This window comes from Canis aureus, chromosome 11 (assembly GCF_053574225.1).
Source record: "Canis aureus isolate CA01 chromosome 11, VMU_Caureus_v.1.0, whole genome shotgun sequence".
Lineage (NCBI taxonomy): Eukaryota > Metazoa > Chordata > Mammalia > Carnivora > Canidae > Canis > Canis aureus.
Genome location: NC_135621.1, coordinates 46192766 through 46218649, shown reverse-complemented (window position 1 = coordinate 46218649; position 25884 = coordinate 46192766). Strand labels below are relative to the sequence as shown.

The following is a 25884-nucleotide window of genomic DNA, read 5'->3' as shown; positions in this document are numbered from 1 at the left end:
AGGCTCCATGCACCGGGAGCCCGATGTGGGATTCGATCCCAGGTCTCCAGGATCGCGCCCTGGGTCAAAGGCAGGCGCCAAACCGCTGCGCCACCCAGGGATCCCTTCAGAGATGGTTTGATTCAACAATTCAACAATGTCGTTGTGCACCTTAGAATTCTTTTGCTCCTTCATTCTGCTTTCTTTCCTTTTTTTATTGCAATAGAGTTGACAATAATGTTACATTAGTGTCAAGTGTACAACATAGTGATTCTCTACGTGATGCTCTGCTCACCACAAGTGCACCTACCATTGTCACCACACAACACTATTACAATGTTAATGACTATATTCCCTATGCTGTGCTTTCAACCTTGTGACTCACTCATTCCATAGTTGGAAGCCTGTACCTCCCACTCTTCTTCACCCATTTTGCGCATCCCTCTACTCCCCTCCCTTCTGACAACCACCAGTTTTTTCTCTGTATTTATGGTTCTGTTTCTGCATTTTTGTTTGTTCATTTGTTTTGTTTTTTAGATTCCACATGTAAGTGAAATCATACAGTATTTTTCTTTCTCTGTCTGACTTATTTCACTTAGCATAATACCCTCTAGATCCACCCATGTTGTCACAAATGGCAAGATCTCGTTCTTGTTATGGCTCAGTAATACTCCATTGTGTGTGTATACACACACACAAATACACACACCACGTCTTCTTTTTCCATTCATTTATCAGTGAACACTTAGGTTGCTTTCATGTCTTGGCTATTGTAAATAATGCATATCTTTACAAATTAGTGTTTCATTTTCTTTGGGCAAATACCCAGTACTCCACTCTGCTTTAAGTATCAACCTTATCCTAATGCTTTCTGCCCCCTATTCATCACTTAAGATGGCTTCCAACAATTCCCAGGGTTTATACTTTCTTATTCAAATCTAGAGGAGAGAGAGAATCACTTTTGCAACTTTCTCAGGAAAGTGAGATGAGGTGCTAACTAGACTGAGAGGCAAGGAGGAGTATTTATTATTTACTTGTACAGCAGAGACTAGGAAGACATCTCTGAACAGTAGTAGGAGGAATCCAGCAGAGGAAATGCTTGAAAATGCATCAAGGGAGTAAAAAATGGAGCAGTTGCCTCAAAGATGACAAAGGATCAGGTCCTGAGTTCATGCCTGGAGTTGGTTGATTTTTGCTGGGAAAGGAAAGCAGAGTGGCTGAGAGCAAGGACTTTGAGATCCCAGGGATCTGGGTGACCTTTGGACAGTTGATCTCTTTGAGCCTGTATCCTTGGCTATAAAAATGGTGGTAACCTCACAGGGAAGTTTTAAGGATTAAATGAGAAAATGCTTGTAAATGACCATGGTATTTTTAGCATTCTTCAGACCTTCTCCTTTCCAGCTCCAATCAACATTATCAACTAATTTTAAGCTAGGGGCAAACATTTAGACACAGCAACCCACTAAAGGAAAGGAGGAGGAAAGAGGAGGAAAGCCTGATATAAACTTATATTTGTAAAGCCTTTTCATCTAAGAGCCTCCAAATTACTTACCAAAGAATCTTCAGCTAAGTCCTGTGGAACTTTTCAAGGTGGCAATTAAACAAGCCATACTCACAAGGAGATTGCTGCCAGCAATGCTGTCAGCAGCGTCCTCTTCCCAGATAAAGGAAGGGTGAAGATGCCATTATTCTTCAATCATTTTTGACAGCTTTACTAGACCACGGGCAGTTTTGGCCACAGATGCCAGGGAAGAAAGACGCCAGACAGAAGAAACAAAATCAGAAAAAAGGAACTGAAAAAGGGCCATTAGAGCTGGCTTTGGACACAACTGACTTGCTATAGTTTATTGTGGAAATCACAAAACTTTTTGCATACTTAGGCTTCTTTTGGTAAAACAAGAAAAAAACCTACAAAACAAGACAAATGAACCAAAACCTTCCTCCTACTTAGCTCACTGAAATGAGCTAAATTGTTTTTAAGTAGGAGTATATGGAAATATGGTGTGGTATTTTTTGAGTTATCTCAGGTCTAGGGTGTTTCTACTGGCATTCAGTGCCCCCCTGAGAAATGCTGTTGACTTCATTCAGTAGGAGCTTCAGCTGTACCAGTCCTTTTGAGTTTTATGCTACTGTACATGTTCAAGTCCAGGAATGCTCCTGGTGGCCTTTTATAATAAGTAGCTTGATGGGGCAGATGCTGCGGTGTGTTCTGCTGCTTCCTAGGGAAAAATTGGCAGCTCTTCTTGCCCTCCCCTGAGGCTGGTCCTAGACACAGGCTTGGGGTGCAGTCTCACAGCATGTGCTCAGTACATACAATATGACATACACTCACTTGGTAGGCAGGCTCAAGAGGGCTTTTCTGTTTCCATATCCTGGAAACATATTGTAGTATTTTAATGAGAGCAAAGAACAAAACTCATCTGATTTGATATGTACCTATAGAACCTTTATATTCATTTGAAGGGACCTTAGGATCATATGAACCTTACCATTGCTCCTGACCATAGATTAGCTGAAACATCAGGAACAATAAAGCTATGCAATTTCTTTTCATACATTGAATACAGAATTTATGGATTTTTTAAAATTTTTATTTATGATAGCCACACAGTGAGAGAGAGAGAGAGAGGCAGAGACACAGGCAGAGGGAGAAGCAGGCTCCATGCACCGGGAGCCCGACGTGGGATTCAATCCCGGGTCTCCAGGATCACGCCCCGGGCCAAAGGCAGGCGCTAAACCGCTGCACCACCCAGGGATCCCTATGGATTTTTTTCTATTTCTTTTCACATTGTATGATGCCACCCTTAGAAACCAAGGTCTATATGTCACACCAAGCATTTTCATTGCAAAAGACCACATCTTCCAGTTTTCATTAAAGTCAGTGAAGGGGGGTGGGCACATGGGTGGCTAAGTCAGTTAAGTACCTGCCTTTGGCTCAGGTCATGATCTCAGGGTCCTGGGATCAAGCCCCATGTAGGGCTCCTTGCTCAGTGGGGAGTCTGCTTCTCCCTCTCCCTTTGCCCTTCCCCCATTGCTCATGCTCTCTCTCTCTCTCAAATAAATAAAATCTTTAAAATAAATTAAGTCAATGAAGGAAAACAATGATTGAAATTTCAGTGTAAGAGAAGTTTGACTACCTAAAACTGTCTGGTGGGAAAAAGGTGCCATGTCTAAATACACTGCTGGTTGCTGCAAAGACCTATTAAAAATCTTGCTGCTATTCTTGTGTGGGATTGTTCGAGGAGTAGATTGATAACTCCTGCTCATGAGAAACCTCCTGCCAGATCTGGGCTTCAGAGAATGTTGACTGGTTCTTAATAGTCAAACCCCAATTCATTGAGAGATTCTATCTTGTTTGTCTTTTTGTGGGGAAAAAAATCCTCTATTTTGCACTCCTATTTTTTATCTTTGGCTTGGCACATTCCTAAAATTGTGAAATTCCCTTATGTATTGAGAGCAATGATCAAATGCCAATTTATAAATGTGTGATTAATTATACAAATTGAGACATGTAAACACACATTTTTTTATTGGATTTCCCCTTACAACTAATAAAATCTCTAACAGAAATACTTTTCAGTTGTCACATGAGCCTGAAACTACTTTTGCCCAAAAGCATCGGGGAGATCATCTGTGAATGAAGGGTGGCTCTTTAATGTGTTTTTCGTTTCTTCTGGTTTATGAAGAAAAAGAATGGACATTTGAATTATGAACCTGATATGAGTTTTTTGTGTATTTTCAGTTTATCTAATAAGTCTGAAATAAAATATTGACCCCATGTAACAACAACAAAATGCAACACAAAATCACGGCAAAAGATAAATGCCTAGGCTAGCTTTGGAGATAGGCAATTCCAGGAAGCAAGTGACAACCTTATTCCTTCCAAAATAATTCTGTCCATGGATTAAATAAATGTTTACTTAGTGCTCGCAATGTGCCAACCACTGGGCTACCTGCCAGGAATAAAAATAAGACAGCCCCTGCCCTCAAGAAGCTCACTGATGGATAATTAACATTCATTTTTCTGATTTCTGTTGTGCAAAGGGACTAAATTGATGGCTCCTTCAGAAGCCACATTAAACCTTTCATGTGCTGATCATAAAACTCCAGAGAACCCATCAACCAGCCGGCAACAAAATGATGAGGTAATGCTAAGTAAATTCTTTATTGTCCACAAGCATGGAAGAGTGAGACAAATTGTCTTATCCAGGAACCAATAAAACTCTTAGATGCTATGACTCATGCAATTTGTTTAAAATATCCCAAATAGGGGGAAATGCCCAAGGGATCATTCAGTCATACCTCACAGTTGTGGATTACTTCCCAGGGTATACAGTACTTTCACATGTGCAGGCCTGACAATTACCCATATTTTACAGATGAGCAAACTATGAAATTCAGCAACTAAATGACTTACCCAAGTTACCATATTAGCAAGGGGTCAATGGTCTATTAAGATAGACTTGTTTGCCTTCAGTCTTTTTGTCCTGTATCTCCCCAGAGAACATAGGGTTCCTCTCTTAAATTTAGTGCGATCTCCAGGGAGTGCCATGATTTGGGAACCAGCATCAGTCAAGGCCACAAAAGGTTGCCTTTTGGCAAAAAAGGCTTACCATGATATAGAGGTGATTGTCCTCAGGTGGTGACTAGGATCCCAGAATAGGATGCATCCCTAACAAGGCTGGAGAAATTGCCATTGCCTCAGGTCAGAAAATGTAGCTGTGTGTCCCATAACTTGGCGATTTGCATTCAGGACTGGAGCAGATTGGATGCTCTGTACAGCTTCTGTAGAAGAGTATGGTGCTTCTATGGTTATTAACCAAAATCAGATGATGAGAGAAGCCTAGATCATCAATTTCCAGGTCATGGATGACTCTGGAAATTCTGAAATGGAGGCTTAACTCAGTAGTTGCCTTGGGAAGCAAAAGCCTGAGTCTCAGGAGCTCATTAGCAGCCAATAATTCCAAGCCATTTAGGGCCTCCTTAATAACGGACACTTGACTAATCAAAAGGAATAAGGAAATCCAATAATTCATAGATAGTCCTTTGAGAAATAACTGCCTGATGTCTATGTCAGAAGGAGTCTGTTCAAGGCTGGTTAGGGGTCCTATCCCACCGGCTCTGAAATAACTTTAATTTAGGATGAGACGTGCCAATTGGCCATTATGTCTTATGATCCTCAAATTAATAATTTATTATGGGATCCACTACACTTGTGATAATGAGTGTAATTATGTTGCTTAATTCTATTTGGCTCCCCTTTATTTTATTTTTTTAAGATTTTATTTATTTATTCATGACAGACACACATAGAGAGAGAGAGAGGCAGAGACACAGGCAGAGGGAGAAGCAGGCTCCATGCAGAGAGCCCAACATGGGACTGGATCCCGGGTCTCCAGGATCACACCCCAGGCCAAAGGCGGTGCTAAACTGCTGAGCCACCGGGGCTGCCCTTGGCTCCCCTTTATATGTTTTTTTTTTCTTTTGCTGAGACTCTTCATTTTTTTTAAGTAGGTTCCATGCCCAGCATGGAGCTCAACATGGAACTTGAACTCAAAACCCTGAGATCAAGATGCTTAACTGATTGAGCCACCCAGGTGCCCTAGACTCTGTATTTGTTTTAGATGTGTTTGTAATTGGTGAAGCATTTAGAAATCTTTGTCAGAGAAATCTAACATCTCTACTGTATATTGGCATCAGTTGATTGTCTTTTTGCATTGGAGATATTACTGGTTCTTGGACTCATGAGTGGTTTTCAAATTAAACCTGGACATTTGAGGTACTATGGATGAGACTGGATTTTATTTAAACCTGTTTTTTTTTTTTTTTAAGATTTTATTTATTTATTCGTGAGAGACAGAAAGAGAGAGAGAGAGAGAGGCAGAGACACAGGCAGAGGGAGAAGCAGGCTCCATGCAGGGAGCCTGATGTGGGACTCGATCCTAGGTCTCCAGGATCACGCCCTGGGCTGCAGGCGACGCTAAACCACTGCGCCACCGGGGCTCCTTTAAACCTGTTTTAACTGGCTTCCTCTGACATTGCTCCAAAAGGCAAAGGGGGAGGTGCCATGTTATTTCCAGTAGGTGGTGATAGATGTCTAGGCCCCCACTGTCAGCTTAAGGTTGTGAAGTCTTGTTAGCCAATTACGTTGCTCAGCGCTCACACCCATGTGCCCTCTAGAGATGATCCATGACTACACAGTACAATTCCCATTGGTGGTATTTGTGTGGTCACTCATTCCCCCTCTACTCGCAAAGATGGAAATCCAGGGAACTTTAGGTGCCAAAAAATAAAGTTTGTAGTAAGTCACAAATGTGGTCACGGAGGTGTTTAGAAATCACTTAGAAGAGGTTGGGGCTTCCCTGTAAGGCTTAGAGAATCTTCCTAATTCCTTACAAGAAAACTGCCAAAAGCCAATGAGTGGTGCTTGACTGGGAGATTATGCTATGTTTGGCTGACTTTATGATATGAATCCCTAGCAAAAATCAGATGTTCTGTTTAAAAACTATATATATATATAGTTTCATTTTAAATGCACAAAAAATTTAGTTAACCTCTATATTGGCTTATAAATCATGAAATGTAGCCTGTGCCACACAAACTAAAGACCATTTTAAAGTTCCTGGTTATGATCTTAGTACTACTACTCTAAACATTGACTCCCTGTACTGGAACTCCCCAAGCCAAAGCTACAGCTTCTAGCGCTCATCATAGTTTATATTCCTTCTGGAATTTAGACATTAAATATCTAATTAAGGGGCACCTGGGTGACTCAGCTAAGCGTCAGCTCAGGTCATGATCCTAGATTCCTGGGATCCAGCCTCACGTGGGGCTCCTTGCTCAGCGGGGAGTCTGCTTCTCTCTCTCTCTGCCTCTGCTCCTCCCCCTACCTGTGCTCTCTCTCATTCTCCGTCAAATAAATAAACAAACAAAATCTTTTAAAAATATATATCTAATTAACACCTCTTTTGCTTCTAAGTCTAAACTCTAAATGCTCTTGTAGCTCTACTATCAAGAAGCAAAGAACCAGTATCTTTTTTTAACAGCTTACCACACATGATCTTGGGCAAATTTCTGATTCTCTTCCCTTTTCTGTAAAATAGGAATAAAAACAGCACCTATTGCACAGAATTGTTGTGGGAATTACTTGAGAGAAAATACTTGTAAAATGTCAGCACAATATTAGCACAGTTAACTTATCACAATTCCTGGCATAACTAACATTTGCTAGTTGTATTTGAAAAAATAAGAAAAAAAAAGAATCTAACAATCATAAGTTTTGCAAAGATCTAATTGGCTTTATTCAGCAATTCATGAATCAGGCAGCATGCAATCTAACAGATGGGAAAGGAAGGGGTGCCAGAGAGCTGTACCAGATGAGAGATTTTTATGGACCAAAGTGAGTAGAAACAAGGAAGTTATATTGGGTATTTGCTGGCTGATTAAAGCAGGATTATACCTTGCGTGGAGGAAAGGGAAGTCTTGGATCTGGGTCCAGTAACTTGTGCCAAGCAGGCACTCTGTGGTTGATCAATACCTACCTTTCCTGTGTGAGCTGAGCATAGAAACTTAGTTAAGTTGTTTGTTTTTTTTTAAATTTATTTTCTTATTTATTTATTCATGAGAGACACACACACACAGAGGCAGAGACATAGGCAGAGACAGAATCAGGCTCCCTGAGGAGAACCTGATGCGGGACTTGATCCCAGGACCTCAGGACCCCAGGATCATGCCTGGAGTCAAAGGCAGATCCTCAACCACTGAGCCACCCCGGTGCCCCAAAAACTTAGCTTTGACTTGCTGATATTGGGCTTAGCATGAGTGATTCCATTTTGGACCTAATCTAATTACTTTAACAATTGTTATGTAAAATACATTGTTGGAAAGGCTAAATGGTATGTAGATAATAAAAGCAGAGCAGGGCACGATATATATATTCTATTTCTTTACAACAGTGGTTTTCAGCAGCTGCTCATTAGAATAGCCTGGAGAGCTTAACATCTGGATGCCCCTGCCACATTCTAGGTCAATGACATGGGCCCAGGCATCAGGACATTTTGAAGTTCCCCAGCTGTGGTAGGCAGAATAATGGTCTCCCAAAGAGGTCCAGGTCCTCATCCCCGGAACCTGGAACCTGTTTTTGGCAGGTGTGTTACACAGCAGAAGGCATCAAGGTAGCAGATGGAATTAAGGTTGCTAATCAACTGACCTTAAAATAGGTAGATGATCCTGAATTATCCAGGTGGGCCCAATGTCATCACAAAGCCCTTTTAACGTGGAAGAGGGAGGGGGAAGGTGTCAGAGCACTGTGATATGAGGCTCCACAGGCCATGGATGCTTTAGAAGATGGAGGAAGGGTCCATGAATGAGTCAATCTTGAGATGCTGGAATAGGCAAGAAAATGGATTCTTTATAGGGCCCCCAGAAGGGCCTGGTCGACACTTGGCTTGTAGCTCAGTGAGTGCCATCTCTAACTTCTGACCTCCAGAACAGGAAGGGAATAAACTTGTTGTTTTAGGTCACCATGTCTGGGATAACATTTACAGCAACAACAGAAGCAGATACGTGCCGTCAAGGGTAAGACCCACAGCTGCAGGTTCTGTGGCTTTCTGCCATCATTGGCCAGAATCTTTCCTCCAATCTTTATAGATGTGGCTTTGTCTAAGCAAAAGGGACTTGTGTCAGCTGTTTCCAGTTCTCCTTTTCTTTCTTTTGTTTGTTTCTAAATTTTTAAAATTGAGATCTAATTTACGCATGACATTGTCCAAGCTCGGGTATAGGTGTTGATAGGTGTATAGATAGCCGTATGGTTGCCACCAGAGTTTTAGTTAAAATTGCTGTGATGTCACATACTTATCACTTCTTTTTGTGGTGAGAATAATTAAGGTTTAGTCTCTTAGCAATGTTGAAATATATAATATAATATATTAGTGACTATAATTGCTATGCTGTGCATTGGATCTTCAAACGTACTCATCTTCTGGTTGCAGGTTTGTCCCCATTAACGACATCTCTCAAATTCCCCTGCCCCCTAGTCCTGGTAACCACCATTCTATTCTCTGTTTCTAGGAGTTTGGGGTTTTTTTTTTAGATTCCATGTATAAGTGATATCAGACAATATCTGATATGTCTTTGTCTGACTTATTTCAGTAAGCATAACGTGTTCAAGATATCCACGTTGTCCAAATGGCAGAATTTCCTTCTTTCTAATAGCTAAATAGTATTTGTGTGTGTGTGATATCTAATTTATCCATTTATCTATTGACAGAACTTAGGTTGTTTCTGTATCTTGGCTATTGTGAATAATTTTGCAATAAACATGGAAGTCTTTCTTTTATTTACTCTGCCTCCTTTTAAAATGGATTGTTTTTTGTTACTGAGTTGTATGAGTTTTTAAAACCTATTTTGGATGTTAACCCCTTGTCCAATATATTTGCAAATATTTTCTCCCATTCCATAAGTTGCCTTTTCATCTTATTGATAATTGTCTTTGCTGTGCAGAAGCCTTTGAATTTGATGTGATCCCACTTGTTGACTTTTGCTTTTGTTGCTTCTATTTTGGGTGTCCTATTCAAATAAATTATTGTCAAGACCAAGGTCAAGACATTTTTTTCCTATTTTCTTGGAGTTTATAGTACCAGGTCTTACATTTAAGACTTTAATCTGTTTTGGGTGTGGGGTTTTTGTTTTTTTTTGTTTGTTTGTTTGTTTGTTTGTGGGTTTTTTGGTGTGTGATATAAGATAAGGGTGCAGTTTCCTTTTTCTGCATATGGTTGTCTAGTTTTCCCAATACCAATTGTTGAAGAGCTTGTTCTTTTCCCCACTGAGCATTCTTGGCTCTTATGTCCAATATTAGTTGATCACACACGCAGGGTTTTACTTCTTGGCTTTCTATTTGGTTCTTTTCTATTTGGTTCTATTGGTCCAGTTGTTTATTTTTATGCCAGTACCATACTGATGTAATTACTAAAGCTTTGTAGTATAGTTTGAAATAAGGAAATATGATGCATTTAGCTTTGTTCTTCTTTCTCAAGATTGCTTTGCCTATGTGGAGCCTTTGTGGCTTCATACAAATTTTAAGTTTTTTTTTTTTTTCTGTTTCTGTGAAATATGCCATTGGTATTTTGATAGGAATTGCATTAATTGCAATTAACTAATTACAATTAGATGGTATGAACATTTTTAAAAAGTAATCTCTACACTCAATATGGGGCTCAAACTCATGATCCTAAGATTAAGAATCAACGTGCTTTACTAATTGAGCCCACCAGGTGCCCTGGGTGGTATGACTATTTTAACAATTCTCCTAATTCATGAACATGGGATATCTTTTCATCTGTTCATATCTCCAGTTTTTCTCATCAAAGTCTTGTAGTTTTCATTGTATAGATTTTTCACTTCCCTGGTTAAATTTATTCCTAATGTATTTGTTTTTGATGCTATTGTGATGGGATAATTTTGTTTTTCAGAAATTTCATTGTTACAGAAACATAACTAATGTCTCTGTTGATTTTTTTTTTTTTTTATATCCTGCTATGTTACTGAATTCATTGCATAGTTACAATAGTTTTTTGATTGACTTCAGGATTTTTTAAAAATAAGAGATAGTATCACCTATAAATGATAATAATTTTGCTTATTCCTTTCTGAATAGATGTTTTTTATTTCTTTACCTTGCCTAATTGTTCTAGCTAGGACTTCCAGTATTAAGTTAAATAAGAGTGGTGATAGTGGGCATCTTTGTCTCGTTCCTAATGTTAGAGGAAAAACCTTAAATCTTTCACTGTTGAGTATGTTAGCCATAGGATTGTCATATATGGCTTTTATTAAAATGTTGAGATACATTCCTTCTGTAGACAATTTGTTAAGAGTTCTTATCTTGAAAGATGTTGTGTTCTATCCAATGTCTTTTCTCATCTATTGAGATGATCATATGATTCCATTATTCATTCCATTAATGTAATGTGTCACATTTATTGATCTGCATATGTTGACCAATCCTTAGTTCCCTGAGATAAATTCCATTTAATCATGGTGTATGATCCTTTTAATGTGTTATTGAATTAGATTTGTTAATATTTTGTTGAGAATTTTTTTTTTTTTTTTTTTTTGCAGGTACATTCATCAGGGATGTTGGTCTATAGTTTCCTTATAATGCCTTAATTGGGCTTTGGTGTGAGTTTGGTAGTATTCTCTCTTAAATTTTTTGAAAGAGTTTGAGAAGGATCGGCTTTAATTAATTTTTCAAATATTTGATAGAATTTACCAGTGAAGCTAGGCTTTTCTGGTTGGAATGTTTTTGATTAGAGTCATTCTCTTTATTTGTTTATTGGTCTGTTCAGATCTTTTATTTCTCTTGATTGTCTTGCTAAGTTGTATGTTTCTAGGAATTTATCCATTTTTCTAAGTTACCCAACTTGTTATCAAGTGTTCATAAGCCTTATGACCATATGTATTTCTATAGTAGTGTTTGTAATGCATCCTCTCTTATCTGATTTTACTGATTTGACTATTTTTTTTAGTCTAGCTAAAAGTTTATCAGATTTGCTTTTTGAAAAAAAAAAAAAAAAGCTCTTAGTTTTGTTGACCTCTTCTATTATTTTTCTGGTCTCTATTTCATTTATTTCCACTCTGATCTTTCTTACTTCCTTTGTTCTGCTAACTTTGGGCTTCATCTGCTCTTCTTTTTCTAGTTCCTTGAGGTATAAAGTTAAGTTGTTTGAGATCTTCGTATTTTCTTTTTTTTTTTTTTTAAGGTTTTATTTATTTATTCATGAGCGACACAGAGAAAGGCAGAGACATAGGCAGAGAGAGAAACAGGCTCCCTGCAGGGAGCCTGATGTGGGACTCGATCCCAGGACCCTGGGATCATGCCCTGAGCCAAAGGCAGATACTCAACCACTGAGCCACCCAGGCATCCCAGAGATCTTCGTATTTTCTTAATACATCTTACTATAAACTTTTTATACCATTGTTGTTGGAAAAGATACTTGGTATGATTTTAATCTTCTTAAATTTTCTAAGATTTGTTTTGTGGCCTAATATATGATCTATCCTGGACAATATTCCTTGCACCCTTGAGAAGAATATGTATTCTTTTGCTGTTGGATGAGATGTTCCATAAATGTCTTATAGGTCCATTAGTCTAATATATGGCTAGAGTCCAATGTTTTCTTGTTGATTTTTCTGTGTGGATGATCTAGCTGCTGCTGAAAATGGGGTACTGAAGTTCTCTACTATTATTATATGGTTGCCTATTTCTCCCTGAAGATTTGTTAATATTTGCATAATATATTTCGGTGCTCCAGTGTTGGGTCCATATATACTTATGATCTTCTTTATGAGTTGATCCCCTTATTATATAATAACACTCTTTATCTCATGTTACCTTTTTTGGATTAAAATCTATTTTGTGTAATACAAATACAGCTATCCTTGTTTTCTTTTGGTTTCCACTTTAACGGAATATCTTTTTCCATGTCTTTATTTCAAGTCTATGCATGTTCTTAAATCTGAAGTCTCTTATAGATAGCATGTAGTTAGGTCTTGTTTTGTGTTTTTGTTTTTTGGGTTTTTTTTTTTGTTGTTGTTGTTGTTGTTTTTTACATATCCAGATTTTTGATCAGTGAATTCAATCCATTTACATCTGGAGTAATTACTGACATGTAAGGACTTTTGAATACCATCTTATTAATTGATTTATAGCTGTCTTGTAGTTTCATTGAATCTTTTTTTCCCCCTCTTGTTTCTGCCTATCTTTGTAAACCGAAGATTCCATGGCGGTATATTGTTTCTCCTTTTTTTTTTTTTTTTTTTTATCTTTAATGAATCTACTCTAGGTTTTCGTTTTGTGGTTACTATTATTAATCTTAAAAATAAAACTTCCAGTTACTTTACTAGCAAAAAGAGGTTTATTGGGGAGTAGAAGAAAATTACAATCTAGGACAAGCAAACTATAGTAATCCATAGGCAAGCCCACAGAACAAAGTAGAGAAAATGCTCTTGTAGACATAAGGGGGAAGCTTGGAGTGCTGTTATAAAAATAAAAAGTCCATTGGAGTAAACTGGGAACGTGAAATATCGTGGTTTTTCAAAGGCTGAGTTGGGATTGGCTGGCGTATTTCTGTGGGAGGAGAACATTTCTTCCTCAGGCTAGAATACAGTAGTATCTGAAATAAATCTCTTTCTGGGAGGTCTACAATCAATGAGTGGTAGGGTGTGAGAGCTCCCCCTGCTGGCCTCCCTACTACTTTTTTTTTTTTTAAGATTTTTAAAATTTATTTATTCATGAGAGAGAGGGACAGGCAGAGGGAGAAGCAGGCTCCATGCCGAGATCCTGATGTGGGACTCGATCCCGGGACCCAGGATGACGCCCTGGGCCGAAGACAGGCGCTAAACCACAGAGCCACCCAGGGATCCCCCTTAACAAGGTATCTTAATTTTCACACTGTGAGGCTTACATAAAACATCCTACAAGTAACCATCTATTTTAAGCTGATAGTAACTTAACTTTAATTACATATGAAAGGTCCACCCTTTTATTTCCCCTCTATACATTTTTTATGTCACAATTTATCTTTTTGTATTGTGTATTTGTTAACTAGTAATAGTAGCTACAGTTCTTTCTTAAAAGATTTATTTATTTATTTTAGAGACAGCATGAGCACAGGTAGGGTGGGGGGTGGGTGGAGCAGAGGGAGAGAAAGTCTTAAGCAGAGTCCTAGCTGAACCCCGAGCCTGATGCTGGGCTAGATCTCCCAACCCCAAGATCATAACCTAAGCAGAAACCGAGAGTCAGAGGCTTACCTGATTGTACGACCCAGGTGCCCCAATTATAGTCCTTTAATATTCTTTTGCTTTAACCTCTAAACTGTTGGAAACTTGTTATCACATGATCCTATCACAAAATTAGTTTTCTAAATATGACTGCATATTTACTTTTACCAGTGTGTTGTGTATATTCATGTTTTCATGTCACTAGAATCTTTTCATTTCAGCTTAAAGGACTTTCAGCATTTCTTGTAAAACAGGTCTAATAGTGATGAACTGCTTTAATTTTTGTTTGGGAAAGGCCATCATTTTTTCTTATTGAAGTAGCTGACCTATGATGTTATATTAGTTTCAGGTATACAACATAGTGATTAAATAATTCTATATATTACTCAGTGCTCAATAAGTGTAGTCCCCACCATCTGTCACCATATAAAGTTATTACAATATTTTCAACTATATTCCTGGTGTGGCACTTTTTCATCCCTGTGACCTTTTTTCTAACTGGAAGTTTGTATCTCTTACTTTCTTTCACCTATTTGGCCCATTTGCCCATTCCGCTCCCCTCTGGCAACCACCAATTTGTTCTTCATATCTAGAAGTCTGTTTTTGTTGTTTGTTCATTTGCTTTGTTTTGTTTTTAGGTTCCATGTATAAATGAAATCATATATTTGTTCCTCTCTGAGTTTTTTCAATTAGCATAATCCCTTTAGGTCCATTCATATTATCACAAATGTTGGCCAATGTCCAAGGGATTAGTGTCTGTTTCCTTCTAGAAGTTTTATGGTTTAAGACTTCACAGGTAGGTGTTTAATCCATTTTGAGTTTATGTTTGTGTATGGTATAAGAAGGTAGTCCAGTTTTTTTCTTCTGCATGTAGCTGTCCAGTTTTCCTATCACCATTTATTGAAAAGACTGTCTTTTCCTCATTGTATATTCTTTCCTCCTTTATCATAGATTAATTGACCATATAAGTGCAGGTTCATTTCTGGGCTCTCTATCCTCTTTCATTGTGTGTCTATTTTTGTGTTAGTGCCATATTTTTATTGCTATAACTTTGTATTATAGCTTCAAATCAGGAATTTTGATACTTCAGATTTGTTCTTTCTTAAGAATGCTTTGGCTATTTTAAGGGTCTTTTGTAGTTCCATACAAATTTTAGGATTATATGCTGTAGTTCTGCAAAAAATGCTATTGGTATTTTGATGGAAATTGCATTGAACCTGTAGATTGCTTTGAGTAGTATATCCATTTTAACAATATTCTTCCAATCCGTGAGTGTGGTCTATCTTTTCATTTGTTTTTGTCATCTTCCATTTCTTTCATCGATGTCTTAGGGTTTTCAGGGTATAGGTTTTTCACCTTCTTGGTTAAATTTATTCCTAGGTATTTTAGTCTTTCTGGTACAATTTTAAATGGGATAGTTTTAATTTCTCTTTCTGTTATTAATGTATAGAAGTGCAAAAGAGGTCTGCATACAAATTTTGTATCCTCCAACTTTTCTGAATTCTTTTGGTCTAATAATTTTTTGGTGGAGTCTTTAGCTTTTCTACATATAGTATCCTGTCATGCACAAATAGTGACAGTTTTACCTCTTCCTTACCAGTTTGGATGCTTTTTATTTCTTGTCTGATTGCTGTGGCCAGGACTTCCTGTGCTATGTTGAATAAAAGTAGGAAGAGTATACATTCTTGCCTTGTTCTTGATCTTAGAGAAGCTCACTGTGTTTGAATAATGAGTATGATATTAACTGTGGGTTTGTCATATATGTTTTTACTATCTTGAGGTATGTTCTGTCAACACCTACACGTTGAGGGGTTTTGTGTGTGTGTGTGTGTGTGTGTGTGTGTGTGTGTGTGTTTTGTTTTTGTTTTAAGAGAGAAAGAGAGAGCTGGGGAGGGGATTTTAGGGAAGATAGAGGGAGAGAGACAATCTTAAGCAGACTCCCTGCCCAATGTGGAGCCTGTCAAAAGGCTCAATCTCACAACTCTGAGATCATGACCTTAGCCAAAATCAAGAGTCAGATGCTTAACTGACTGAGCCACCCAGGCACCCCAAGAGAGTTTTTTAAAATCATGAATGGATATTTAATTTTGTCAAATGCTTTTTCTGTATAAAATGAGTTTAGAAGATTTTTTTTTCTATTTTGGGGGGGAGGGGATAGTTTGAGAAGGATAGGCATTAATTTTTTTAAAAAATATTTTATTATTTGAGAGAGTAAAAGAATGGGAGAGCACAGAGGGAGAGGGAGAAGCAGACTTCTCACCAAGCAGGGAGCCTGATGTGGGGCTCGATCCCAGGGCCCTGAGATCATGACCTGAGCCAAAGGCAGATGCTTAACCAACTGAGCCACCCAGGTGCCTCTTAACTCTTCTTTAATGTTTGGTAGAATTCACCTGTGAAGACATCTGGTTCTGAACTTTTGTTCATTGGAAGTATATGACCAATTCAGTTTTTTTTACCAGTAATCAATCTGTTTCTATTTTTTAAAGATTTTATTTATTTACTCATGAGAGACGCAGAGAGAGAGAGGGAGACGGAGACACAGGCAGAGACAGAGGCAGAGGGAGAAGCAGGCTCCGTGCAAGGAGCCCAATGCAGGACTCGATCCCGGGACTCCAGGATCACACCCTGGGCTAAAGGCAGGCGCCAAACCACTGAGCAACCCAGGGATTCCCTGTTTCAATTTTCTATTTATTCCTAATTCTGTCTTGAAAGATTGTATGTTTCTAATTTATCTATTTCTTCTAGATTGTCCAATTTGTTAGCAAACAATTTTTTTGTGGTATTGGTTGTTCTCCTCTTTCATTTCTGACTTTGTTTGAATCTTCTCTTTGAGTGTTGCTAAGGGTTTATCATTTTGTTTATCTTGTTTTTTTATCTTTTGAAACCAGCTCTTAGTTTCATTGATCTTTTCTATTGTTTTTAGCCTTTACTTCATTTATTTCTACTTTGGTTTCTATTTTTCCCCCTTCTACTAATTTGGGGCTTTGTTTGTTCTTTTCCAGTTCCTTTAGGCAGAGAGTTAGATTGTTGAGGTTTCTCTTGTTGCCTTAGGAAGGCCTATATCAATATAAACTTCCCTATTAGCACTGCTTTTGCTGTGGTCCAAAGATTTTGGACTATTGTTTTTCCATTTTAATTAATCTCCAGATATTTTTTAATTTCCTCTTTTGATTTCTTTGACTTACTGGTTGTTTAGTAGCCTGTTTTTTTTTGTTTTTAGTAACCTGGTGTTTAGCCTTCACATGTTTGTGTTTTGTTTTTTTTTTTTTCCAAGTTCTTTTTTCCTGTAATTGATTTCTAGTTTCATACCACTGTGGGCAGAAGAGCTGTTGGATATGATTTCAGTCTTATATTTATTGAGATTGGTTTTGTGGTCTGCCATGTGATCTGTCTTAGAAGCGTTCCATGTACACTAGAAAAGAATGTGTTTTCTGTGTTTGGGTAAAATATTCTGTATGTATCTGTGAAATCCTTCTACTCTAATGTGTTATTCAAAGGCACGGTTTCCTTTTTTTTTTTCTAAAGATTTTATTTATTCATGAGAGACACAGAGAGAATGGCAGAGACACAGGCAGAGGGAGAAGCAGGCTTCATGCGGGGAGCCCGATGTGGGACTTGATCCCAGGGCTCCAGGATCGCACCCTGGGCTGAAGGCAGGCGCTAAACTGCTGAGCCACCCTGGGATCCCCAAAGGCACTGTTTCTTTACTTATTTTCTGTCCTGATGATTTATCCATTGATATATGTAGGGTGTAAAATTATCCTACTGTTACTGTCAAGTTCTCCTTTTATGTCTGTTAATATTTGTTTTGTATATCTAAGTACTTCTATGCTAGTGCATAAATACTTACAATTATTATACCCTCTTGTTGGATTAATCCCTTTATCCTTATGTAATACACTTTTTGTCTCTTGTTGCAGCCTTTGTCTTAAAGTCTATTTTGTCCGATATAAGTATTACTATCCTGGCTTTTTTTTTTTTTTCACATCCATTTGCATGGAATATTTTTCTCCATCCTTTCTCTTTTAATCTCTTTTGTGTCCTTAGGTCTGAAATAAGTCTCTTGTAGTCAGCATATAGATGGGACTTGGTTTTTTGTTTGTTTTTGTTCAATCCATTCAGTTACTGTGTGTCTTTTGATGGGAGTGTTTAGTCTCTTTACACTTTAATTATTGATAAGTATGTGCTTATTGCCATTTTTTAAATTGTTTTCTAATTTTTGGAGCTCTCTTATTTTGCTCTTTTCCTTTGCAACTGATGCCTTCCTTTGGTATTTATACTTGGATTCCTTTCTCTTTATTTTCTGTGCATCTATTATAGGTTTTGGGTTTCTAGTTACCATGAGGCTTATCTATAACATCTTAAGTATAATATTTTAGATATAACTGATTTTACTACATATGCCTTTTAAATATTTTTTTTAATTTTTATTTATTTATGATAGTCACAGAGAGAGAGAGAGAAGCAGAGACACAGGCCGAGGGAGAAGCAGGCTCCATGCACCGGGAGCCTGACGTGGGATTCGATCCCGGGTCTCCAGGATCGCGCCCTGGGCCAAAGGCAGGCGCCAAACCGCTGCGCCACCCAGGGATCCCTACATATGCCTTTTAATCCTCATACTAGCTTTATAAGTGATTGATCTACTACCTTTACTATATGTTTACTTTTACCCAAGAACCTTTTGTCTTTCACAGTTTTCTTCTAATAATGGCCTTTTCTACTTAAAGAAGTCCCTTTTTGAGTTTTTCTTGTTTGAGGCTCTCTTTGCTTTCTGCACCTGAGTATCTGTTTCCTTCCCAGGTTAGGGGAGTTTTCACCTATTGTTTCTTCAAATAGGTTTATTGTCCCTTTCTCTCTCCCTTCTTCTGCGTCCCTTATAATGCAAATGTTACATTAGTATGCTTGAAGAAAAGCCTTTATTTCTCCATATAGAAAGATAACTTTGCTGGATACATTATTCTTGGTTGGCAATTTTCTTTCAACACTTTGAGTAGTTATTTCATTCTCTCTTGCTCTGTAGAGTTTCTGCTGAAAAATATGTTGATGGTCTAATTGGGGGTTCCTTTTTAGGTTACAATCTTTTCTCCCTACCCTTTCCCCTGGCTCTGGTTGCTTTTAGCATTTTCTGTTTATCTTTGATTTTTGACATGTTCATTATAATTAGAGTAGGTCTCTCTTTTAAGTTTTCAGTTAAATTTGTTAGTGTTAATATACAGTGAATATTAGTTTCAGGTGTACAACGTAGTGATTCAACGCTTCCATAGAATATACAGTGCTCATCACAACAAGAGCACTCTATAATCTCCATCACCTATTTAACCCATTCCCCAACCCACTCTCCTTCTGGTAACCATCAGTTTAACTTAACAACCTTTTAAGAGCAAAAATGCCTTTATTAGCTGTCAAAATCCCTGCAGAGGTTTCAGTACTCCAAACAAGCACAAAGCAGAAAAGAACAACATTGAATTGGGTTATAAGATCTGGTGAACTTTGCTCTTATCTGCCTTTAACCCTAGCCAGCACCACTCAGTGCCAAGAATACACTAGTCTGTGATTTTTCTTTTTTTCCTTCAAGAAGAAAAAAATAGCATGGTATGCCTTTAATATTCTGAACTTTTAGTATGCTTCTCTATAGATTGGGTTTTTTCTTTTTTCAAGTTTTTCTTTAAATTCCAGTTAACATATAGTGTATTGGTCTCAGGTGTAGAATTTATTTATTTATTTATTTATTTATTTAAAAGATTTTATTTATTTATTCATGAAAGACACACACACATAGAGAGGCATAGACACACAGAGAGAGAAGCAGGCTCCATGCAGGGAGGCCAATGTGGGACTCGGTCCCAGGAATCCAGGATCATGCCCTGGGCCAAAGGCAGGCGATAAATCACTGAGCCACCCAGGGATCTCTCTCAGGTGTAGAATTTAGCTATTCATCACTTACATAAAAGACCTACTGCTTATCACAAATGCCTTCCTTATTACCTATTACCCATTTAACCCATCCCACTGCCCTCATTTTGTTCTCTATAGTTGAGAGTCTGTTCTCTGGTTTGCCTCTCTTTTTTTTTTTTTTTTTTTGTTTTTTTGTTTTTTTTTTGTTGTTGTTTTTTTTTTGGTTTGCCTCTCTTTCCCGTCACCCCATATTCTATGTGTTTTGTTTCTTAGATTCCACATATGAGTGAAATAATATGGTATTTAGCTTTCTCTGACTTATTTCACTTAGCATAATACTTCCTAGATCCAACCATGTCACTGCAAATAGGAAGATTTCAATCTTTTTTATGGCTAAGTAATTATATATATATATACACACACACACATACACACACACACACACACACACACACAAAATCACATCTTTATCCATTCATCAGTTGATAGACATTTGGGCTCTTCCTATAATTTGGCTATTTGCTGATAATGCGCTATAAACATCCAGATGCATGTATCCCTTTGAATCAGTATTTGTGTATCCTTTGGGTAAATATCTAGTAGTGTGATTCCTGGATTGTAGGATAGTTCTATTTTTAACTTTCTGAGGAACCTCCATACTGTTTTCCAGAGTGGCTGTACCAGTTTGCATTCCCACCAACAGTGCATGAAGGTTCCTTCTGCTCCACATCCTTGCCTGTTTCCTGTGTTGTTAATTTTAGCCATTCTGACAGGTGTGAGGTGATCTCTCATTGTTGTTTTTATTTGTATTTCCCTGATGGTAAGTTATGTTGAGCATCTTTTCATGTGTCTTTTAGCCATCTGGATGTCTTCTTTGGAAATAATGTTTTCTGCCCATTTTTAAACTGGATTATTTGTTTTTCAGGTGCTGAGTTTGAATAGTTCTTTTTTTTTAATAATAAATTTATTTTTTATTGGTGTTCAATTTGCCAACATACAGAATAACACCCAGTGCTCATCCCGTCAAGTGCCCACCTCAGTGCCTGCCACCCAGTCACGCCCACCCCCCACTCTCTTCCCCTTCCACCACCCCTAGTTCATTTCCCAGAGTTAGGAGTCTTCCATGTTCTGTCTCCCTTTCTGATATTTGAATAGTTCTTTATAGATTTTTGAATACTAACCCTTTATCAGATATGTCATTTGCAAATATCTTCTCCCATTCCATAGGTTACCCATTAGTTTTGTTGACTGTTTCATTTTCAGTGCAGAAACTTTTTATCTTTATGATATCCCAATAGTTTATTTTTATTTTTGTTTCCCTTTCCTCAGGAGATATATCTATAAGAAGTTGCTGCAGCCAATGTCAGAGGTTACTGCCTGTGTTCTCCTCTAGGATTTTGATGTTTCTTATCTCACATTTAGGTCTTTGATCCATTTTGAATTTATTTTTGCGTATGTTGTAAGAAAGAGGTCTAGTTTCATCCTTTTTACATGTTCAGTTTTCCCAACACCATTTGTTGAAGAAATGGTCTTTTTTTTCCTTTGGATATTCCTTCCTGCTTTGTCAATGACTAGTTGACCCTATGGTTACAGAGTAGGTCTCTTTTTTTCATTGAGAATATAGAGTGATCTATTAGCTTGGTAAACTTGGATATCTAAGTCTTTCCCAGGTTTGGGAAATTTTTAGCTATATAAGGAAACTCCTGTACTTTTTTCCCTTTCTTCTCCCTCTCTAGTACTAATTACTCTAAAGTCTGTGTGGTTGATGGATTCCCATAGATCACCTGGGCTTTCTTTGCTCTTTTTCATTCTTTTCTTTGCTTTCCTCTGATTTGGTTATTTGGAAGTTCCTATCCTCTTGCTTATTTATTCTGTTATCCTATTTTGTTTTTGTTTTTTGTTTTTTTTTAATTTTTATTTATTTACGATAGTCAGAGAGAGAGAGAGAGAGAGAGAGAGAGAGAGAGAGAGAGGCAGAGACATAGGCAGAGGGAGAAGCAGGCTCCATGCACCGGGAGCCCGACGTGGGATTTGATCCCGGGTCTCCAGGATTGCGCCCTGAGCCAAAGGCAGGCGCTAAACCGTTGCGCCACCCAGGGATCCTCTCTGTTATCCTTTTTGTTTTTTGAAAATTTTTCCCATTTCATTCATTGAATTCTTCAATTCTAGATTTTCTATTCGGTCCTTTTTTTTTTTTTTTATGATTCCTCTTTATTAAATGCCTCATTCTGTTTATGTATTCCTGATTTCATTAGGTTATTTTTCTGAGTTTTCTTATAGCTCATAGAATATCTCAAAACAGCTATTTTGAATTATTTATGAGCTAGATTATGAAATTCTATGTCACTGAGTTCTTTTATTAGAGGATTATTATCTTTATATGATGACTTGTTTCCCTCATTTATCATGCCCTTCAGAGCTTTGCATTGATGTTTTTACAATTGAAGTAGCAGAAGTCCTCAAATCTTTACTAGTTAGCTTCAGAAGGGATATATTGTCTGTTGAACCTGTTATACCTGGAATTTTCTCTAACCTTGTTTGAATACACCTGCTCTATACTTCTTAGTCCCACTTATAGCAGAATTCTTAAGCTTTTTGGTCTTCTCTGGTTCTTAAAACTCACCAGGTTAGCTGTTGGAAACCTCCCCTGTGTTTGCCAGAAGGTGGCACTACCACTCAAGTTTGTGGTTTTTCCCTTGTCCACAAAATGGTCTTATTTTTCTGAGTCTCCATTTACTGGAGCTCACTCTGATGACTGCACTCAGGAGTACACACAAAGAGCTGGCTTCAGAGTGAAGTTTAGCACTCTGGGTGTTGGGGGTTGCCTGTGGACTGAGTTGGAAATCCTCAAGTGAGATTCTTCCGGAGGGTTATTCTCTTTTTAGCCTCCTTTGATGTCCTTTTCAAAGAACATCTGGATACAAAGAGTCTCTTTCTTGATCTCTTGCTTTCCCCCAATTATGGAGGTTGCATCTCAGTACTCTTGGTGCTGCTGGAGAGAAATGGGTTTTTCCATCAGTGTGCTGCCCAGCTAGGGTACCTGGACACTCCCCACTCTCCTTTACAGTTGACGGAGAAGTCACCACTAGCTAGTTTAGCCCCATGCTGTATTGCCTTGGGAGGCCTGCACTGGCAAAATTCTTATCTTCTTCAGCTCATTCAAATTTATAATTAAAAAAAAATCCAGTAGTATGTTAGAATCTTACCCTTAGGAAAGCTGGACTTCTACAGAGTCTCTTGCCTGAGGGCATCTGTCCTGCCAGCACTCTCCAAATTTTACCTGAGAGGAGTTGGGGGCAGTTTCTCCAGCTCCTGCTGGCACCACAGCCTATACTGATCCTGCGGGTTCCACAGCCTGTACAAAATAGCTTGTTTGTCTATTACCAGATGGAATGAGATTTCTCCCAGGTCCTTTGGCATTTGGTGCCAGATCCTACAACTTGCAAATGGCACTTTTGTTCACAGATGGATGCCTAATTAGTTGTTTTTAAAAGGACAAAGGTGAGGGACCTCTTATACCACTACATTGCTGATGTCACTCCTGTTTCCAGTTTTGTGGGTTTTTTTTTTTTTTTTTTAAGATTTTATTATTCATGAGAGACACAGAGAGAGAGGCAGAAACACAGGCAGAGGGAGAAGCAGGCTCCCTCCAGGGAGCCTGATGCAGGATTTGATCTCAAGGCCCTGGGATCAGGATCTGGGCCAAAGGCAGATGCACAACCATTGAGCCCCTCAGGTGCCCCCCTGTTTCTAGTTTTCTTGATCAGGATTTTCCCCTTATGAGAGTCAGCCTGCTTTATTTTTAGTTTTGTTTTTATAAGAGATTAAATTTTTATTTTTGTGTAATTTAAAACATAGAAAACAATCTTAAAAGGAATTTCACAAGGAAGCTAAGAACTAGCACAAATTTAAGTCAGTTGGTTTAAACATACATGAAAAAGAATTTATATCATGAATAAGAAAAAAGGGCAAAAGAACACTCTCCCCCAATACATTTAATGGAAGAAAAGTAGATAGTTTCATGAAAGAGGTATCTTAACTCATTTGCTTGGAGGGACCTGGGAGGAGGAGGCTAAGGAGTGTGGCGCCACTCCGAAGGAGTGAAAAGTAGAGAGGAAAGACCCTGTCAGTGGTCTCTGAGGGAAGGGAAGCCACCTGAAAGATCTGCACCACCAAAGAAATAGCAAAGGGAGCCATATGTCCTCTCTAGCCTAGCCAACTCCTTCCCACCAAGCAAAGTCATATCCTTTATTCTGTGGGATGGCTTCCCAATTAATCCTTTTACTTGGAACATACTTTAAAACTGGAAGCACTGAAGAATTTTTATCCCTAGCCTCAGACATTTCAGTGGGAGTGATATATTCAGTGATATTTTTTTATCATACAATTAAATTTAAGAGAGCTCTTCAAGCCATTTCCTAATGTGTAATATATGCTTTACATTTTATGATCACACAAAATCTGGTACTTGTTCAAGATTTTTTTTTTTTTCTTTACCCAGAGATCTTTATTTAGAGACTTGGCCACCTCCTCTTTTGTGAAAGAGAAGAAAGGCATTGCCAAGCTTGCTAGCTCAGAGCAGTCCACATTTTACTTCTGTGGAGCCGAAAACACAGGACAAGTTCTTCATAAAATATTTGAGGTATGCTAAAAAGAAAAGTCCAGAGACTTTTCTCCTTCACACTTGCCTTATTAGGAAATATTTTTCTTTTTTTTTTTTTTTAAACATTTTATTTATTCATGAGAGAGAGAGAGAGAGAGAGAGAGAGAGAGAGAGAGAGAATGAGAGAGGAAGAGACACAGGCAGAGGGAGAAGCAGGCTCCATGCAGGGAGCCCGACGTGGGACTCGACCCTGGGTCTCCAGGATCAAGCCCTGGGCCAAAGGCAGGCACTAAACCGCTGAGCCACCCAGGGATCCCCAGGAAATATTTTTCATACATAGTAGCAGTACAATAAAATACTTCGCAATCATTAGAGAGGTAGCTCTACAGATACTGATGTGGAAAAATGTGCAAGCTATATAGCTAAATGGGGTGAAATGAGAGTTGCAAAATAGAATGTACTGAAGTATCCCATTTTTATATAAACTTAGTTTATGTTTAGATAATAAAAATTGGGGGGAAATGCACCAAATCTTGAAAGAGGTAATCACTGAAAGATGAGATTACATGACATTCCTACTTGTCATGTTTCCTATTTTTATGATTGACTGTTACTTACCTTTTTCTTAAAACCAGAAAAATAACAATAAAAATAGCCAATCAAGTCTTCCTCCCACTGTCTACTTTCCCCTAGCTCTTTAGGATATAGTAATCAGGTCATAGAAATTCAATCATTTCAATATTACCTTCAAATGTCTATTTTCAAAACCATATTCCCTCAGCAGATCAACCATCAAAATCATTATTAGTCTGATGAAAAGTATGCAGTTTATTTATTAACAGCATATTCCATAAAAAAAAATCCAGAGACTGTCCTGATCTCTGCAGGGTACCTCAGATCCTCCTCAGCAAGAGCAGTTCCAGCCTGCCTCTGACAACCTAAGCAGTGGTTTCTCCTGTCCCTTCTAAATTTCTCTGAAATTATTCATATCCCTTACCTATTCCCTTCTTATGCCTCAGTTCATTCCTATAACCACCCAATATTTGGTTTCTCTCCCAAAGACAATCATGACAGTACATGATGGGTTTTCCGGAGCAGTTCCATTTTATTATATATTTTTATTCAATAATGGTGATTCATCAAACAGGTGATTTACTTTTGGACCATTAAAAGACTGCATATAAATAAGTTCATAACTCAACCAAAATCCATCATATGATTGTGTTTTTCAATTACAGGTAATGAAAGTAGGGTTTTAGTACTGAGGACACTATGGAATTGGTTCCCTTGATAATTGTTAATGACCTTTGCATTGTCTCTTCTTATCTTCATTCACCTTTAACTCCTTTACAGCATTTAGAACTGCTAATATTTTTTTTTCTTAATTCCTCTTGTATTCTCTTCTCTCCATCATCCCCCCCCCCCCCCACACACACACACTACCACTTCTTTCCTTGGATCTCCTAGATTGGTTAAGGAAAGGTACTCAGGTTAGTTATTTTCAACTACCCCTTCTACCCACCTCCAGCACCTGAGCACCACATCCAGTCAATCCTCAAACCCTACCCTTTCCCCAAATATGTCTAGCAACTTTCTTTGCTTTCTTCCATCTTATCTGGTACTGCCCTTGC

General features: G+C 38.1%; 2 protein-coding genes across 16 annotated transcripts in view; one reads left to right on the top strand and one right to left on the bottom strand.

The window, feature by feature from the left end:
• LYG1 (lysozyme g1) overlaps window positions 1-1686 on the bottom strand; it is a 35927-nt gene extending 34241 nt beyond the window's left edge. Inside the window, exon 1 of the mRNA XM_077915085.1 lies at window positions 1532-1686. The gene's annotated coding sequence lies outside the window, so the exon portion shown is untranslated. The remainder of the gene's footprint in view (window positions 1-1531) is intronic.
• Window positions 1-25884, top strand: part of LOC144324002 (uncharacterized) — a 61296-nt gene that overhangs the window by 6221 nt on the left and 29191 nt on the right. For 6 of the 15 annotated variants that reach the window (XR_013389387.1, XR_013389382.1, XR_013389377.1 and 3 more), the window contains 2 exons: window positions 4024-4124; window positions 24152-24292. The exons of 2 other annotated variants lie outside the window; for them this stretch is intronic. Coding sequence is in view for 1 of the 13 variants with exons in the window: in XM_077915092.1 (XP_077771218.1) it covers window positions 4024-4124; window positions 24152-24292 (242 nt within the window). In the remaining 12 variants the exon portion in view is untranslated. The remainder of the gene's footprint in view (window positions 1-4023; window positions 4125-24151; window positions 24293-25884) is intronic. 7 more of the 15 variants (XR_013389383.1, XR_013389378.1, XR_013389376.1 and 4 more) reach the window with 2 other exon arrangements.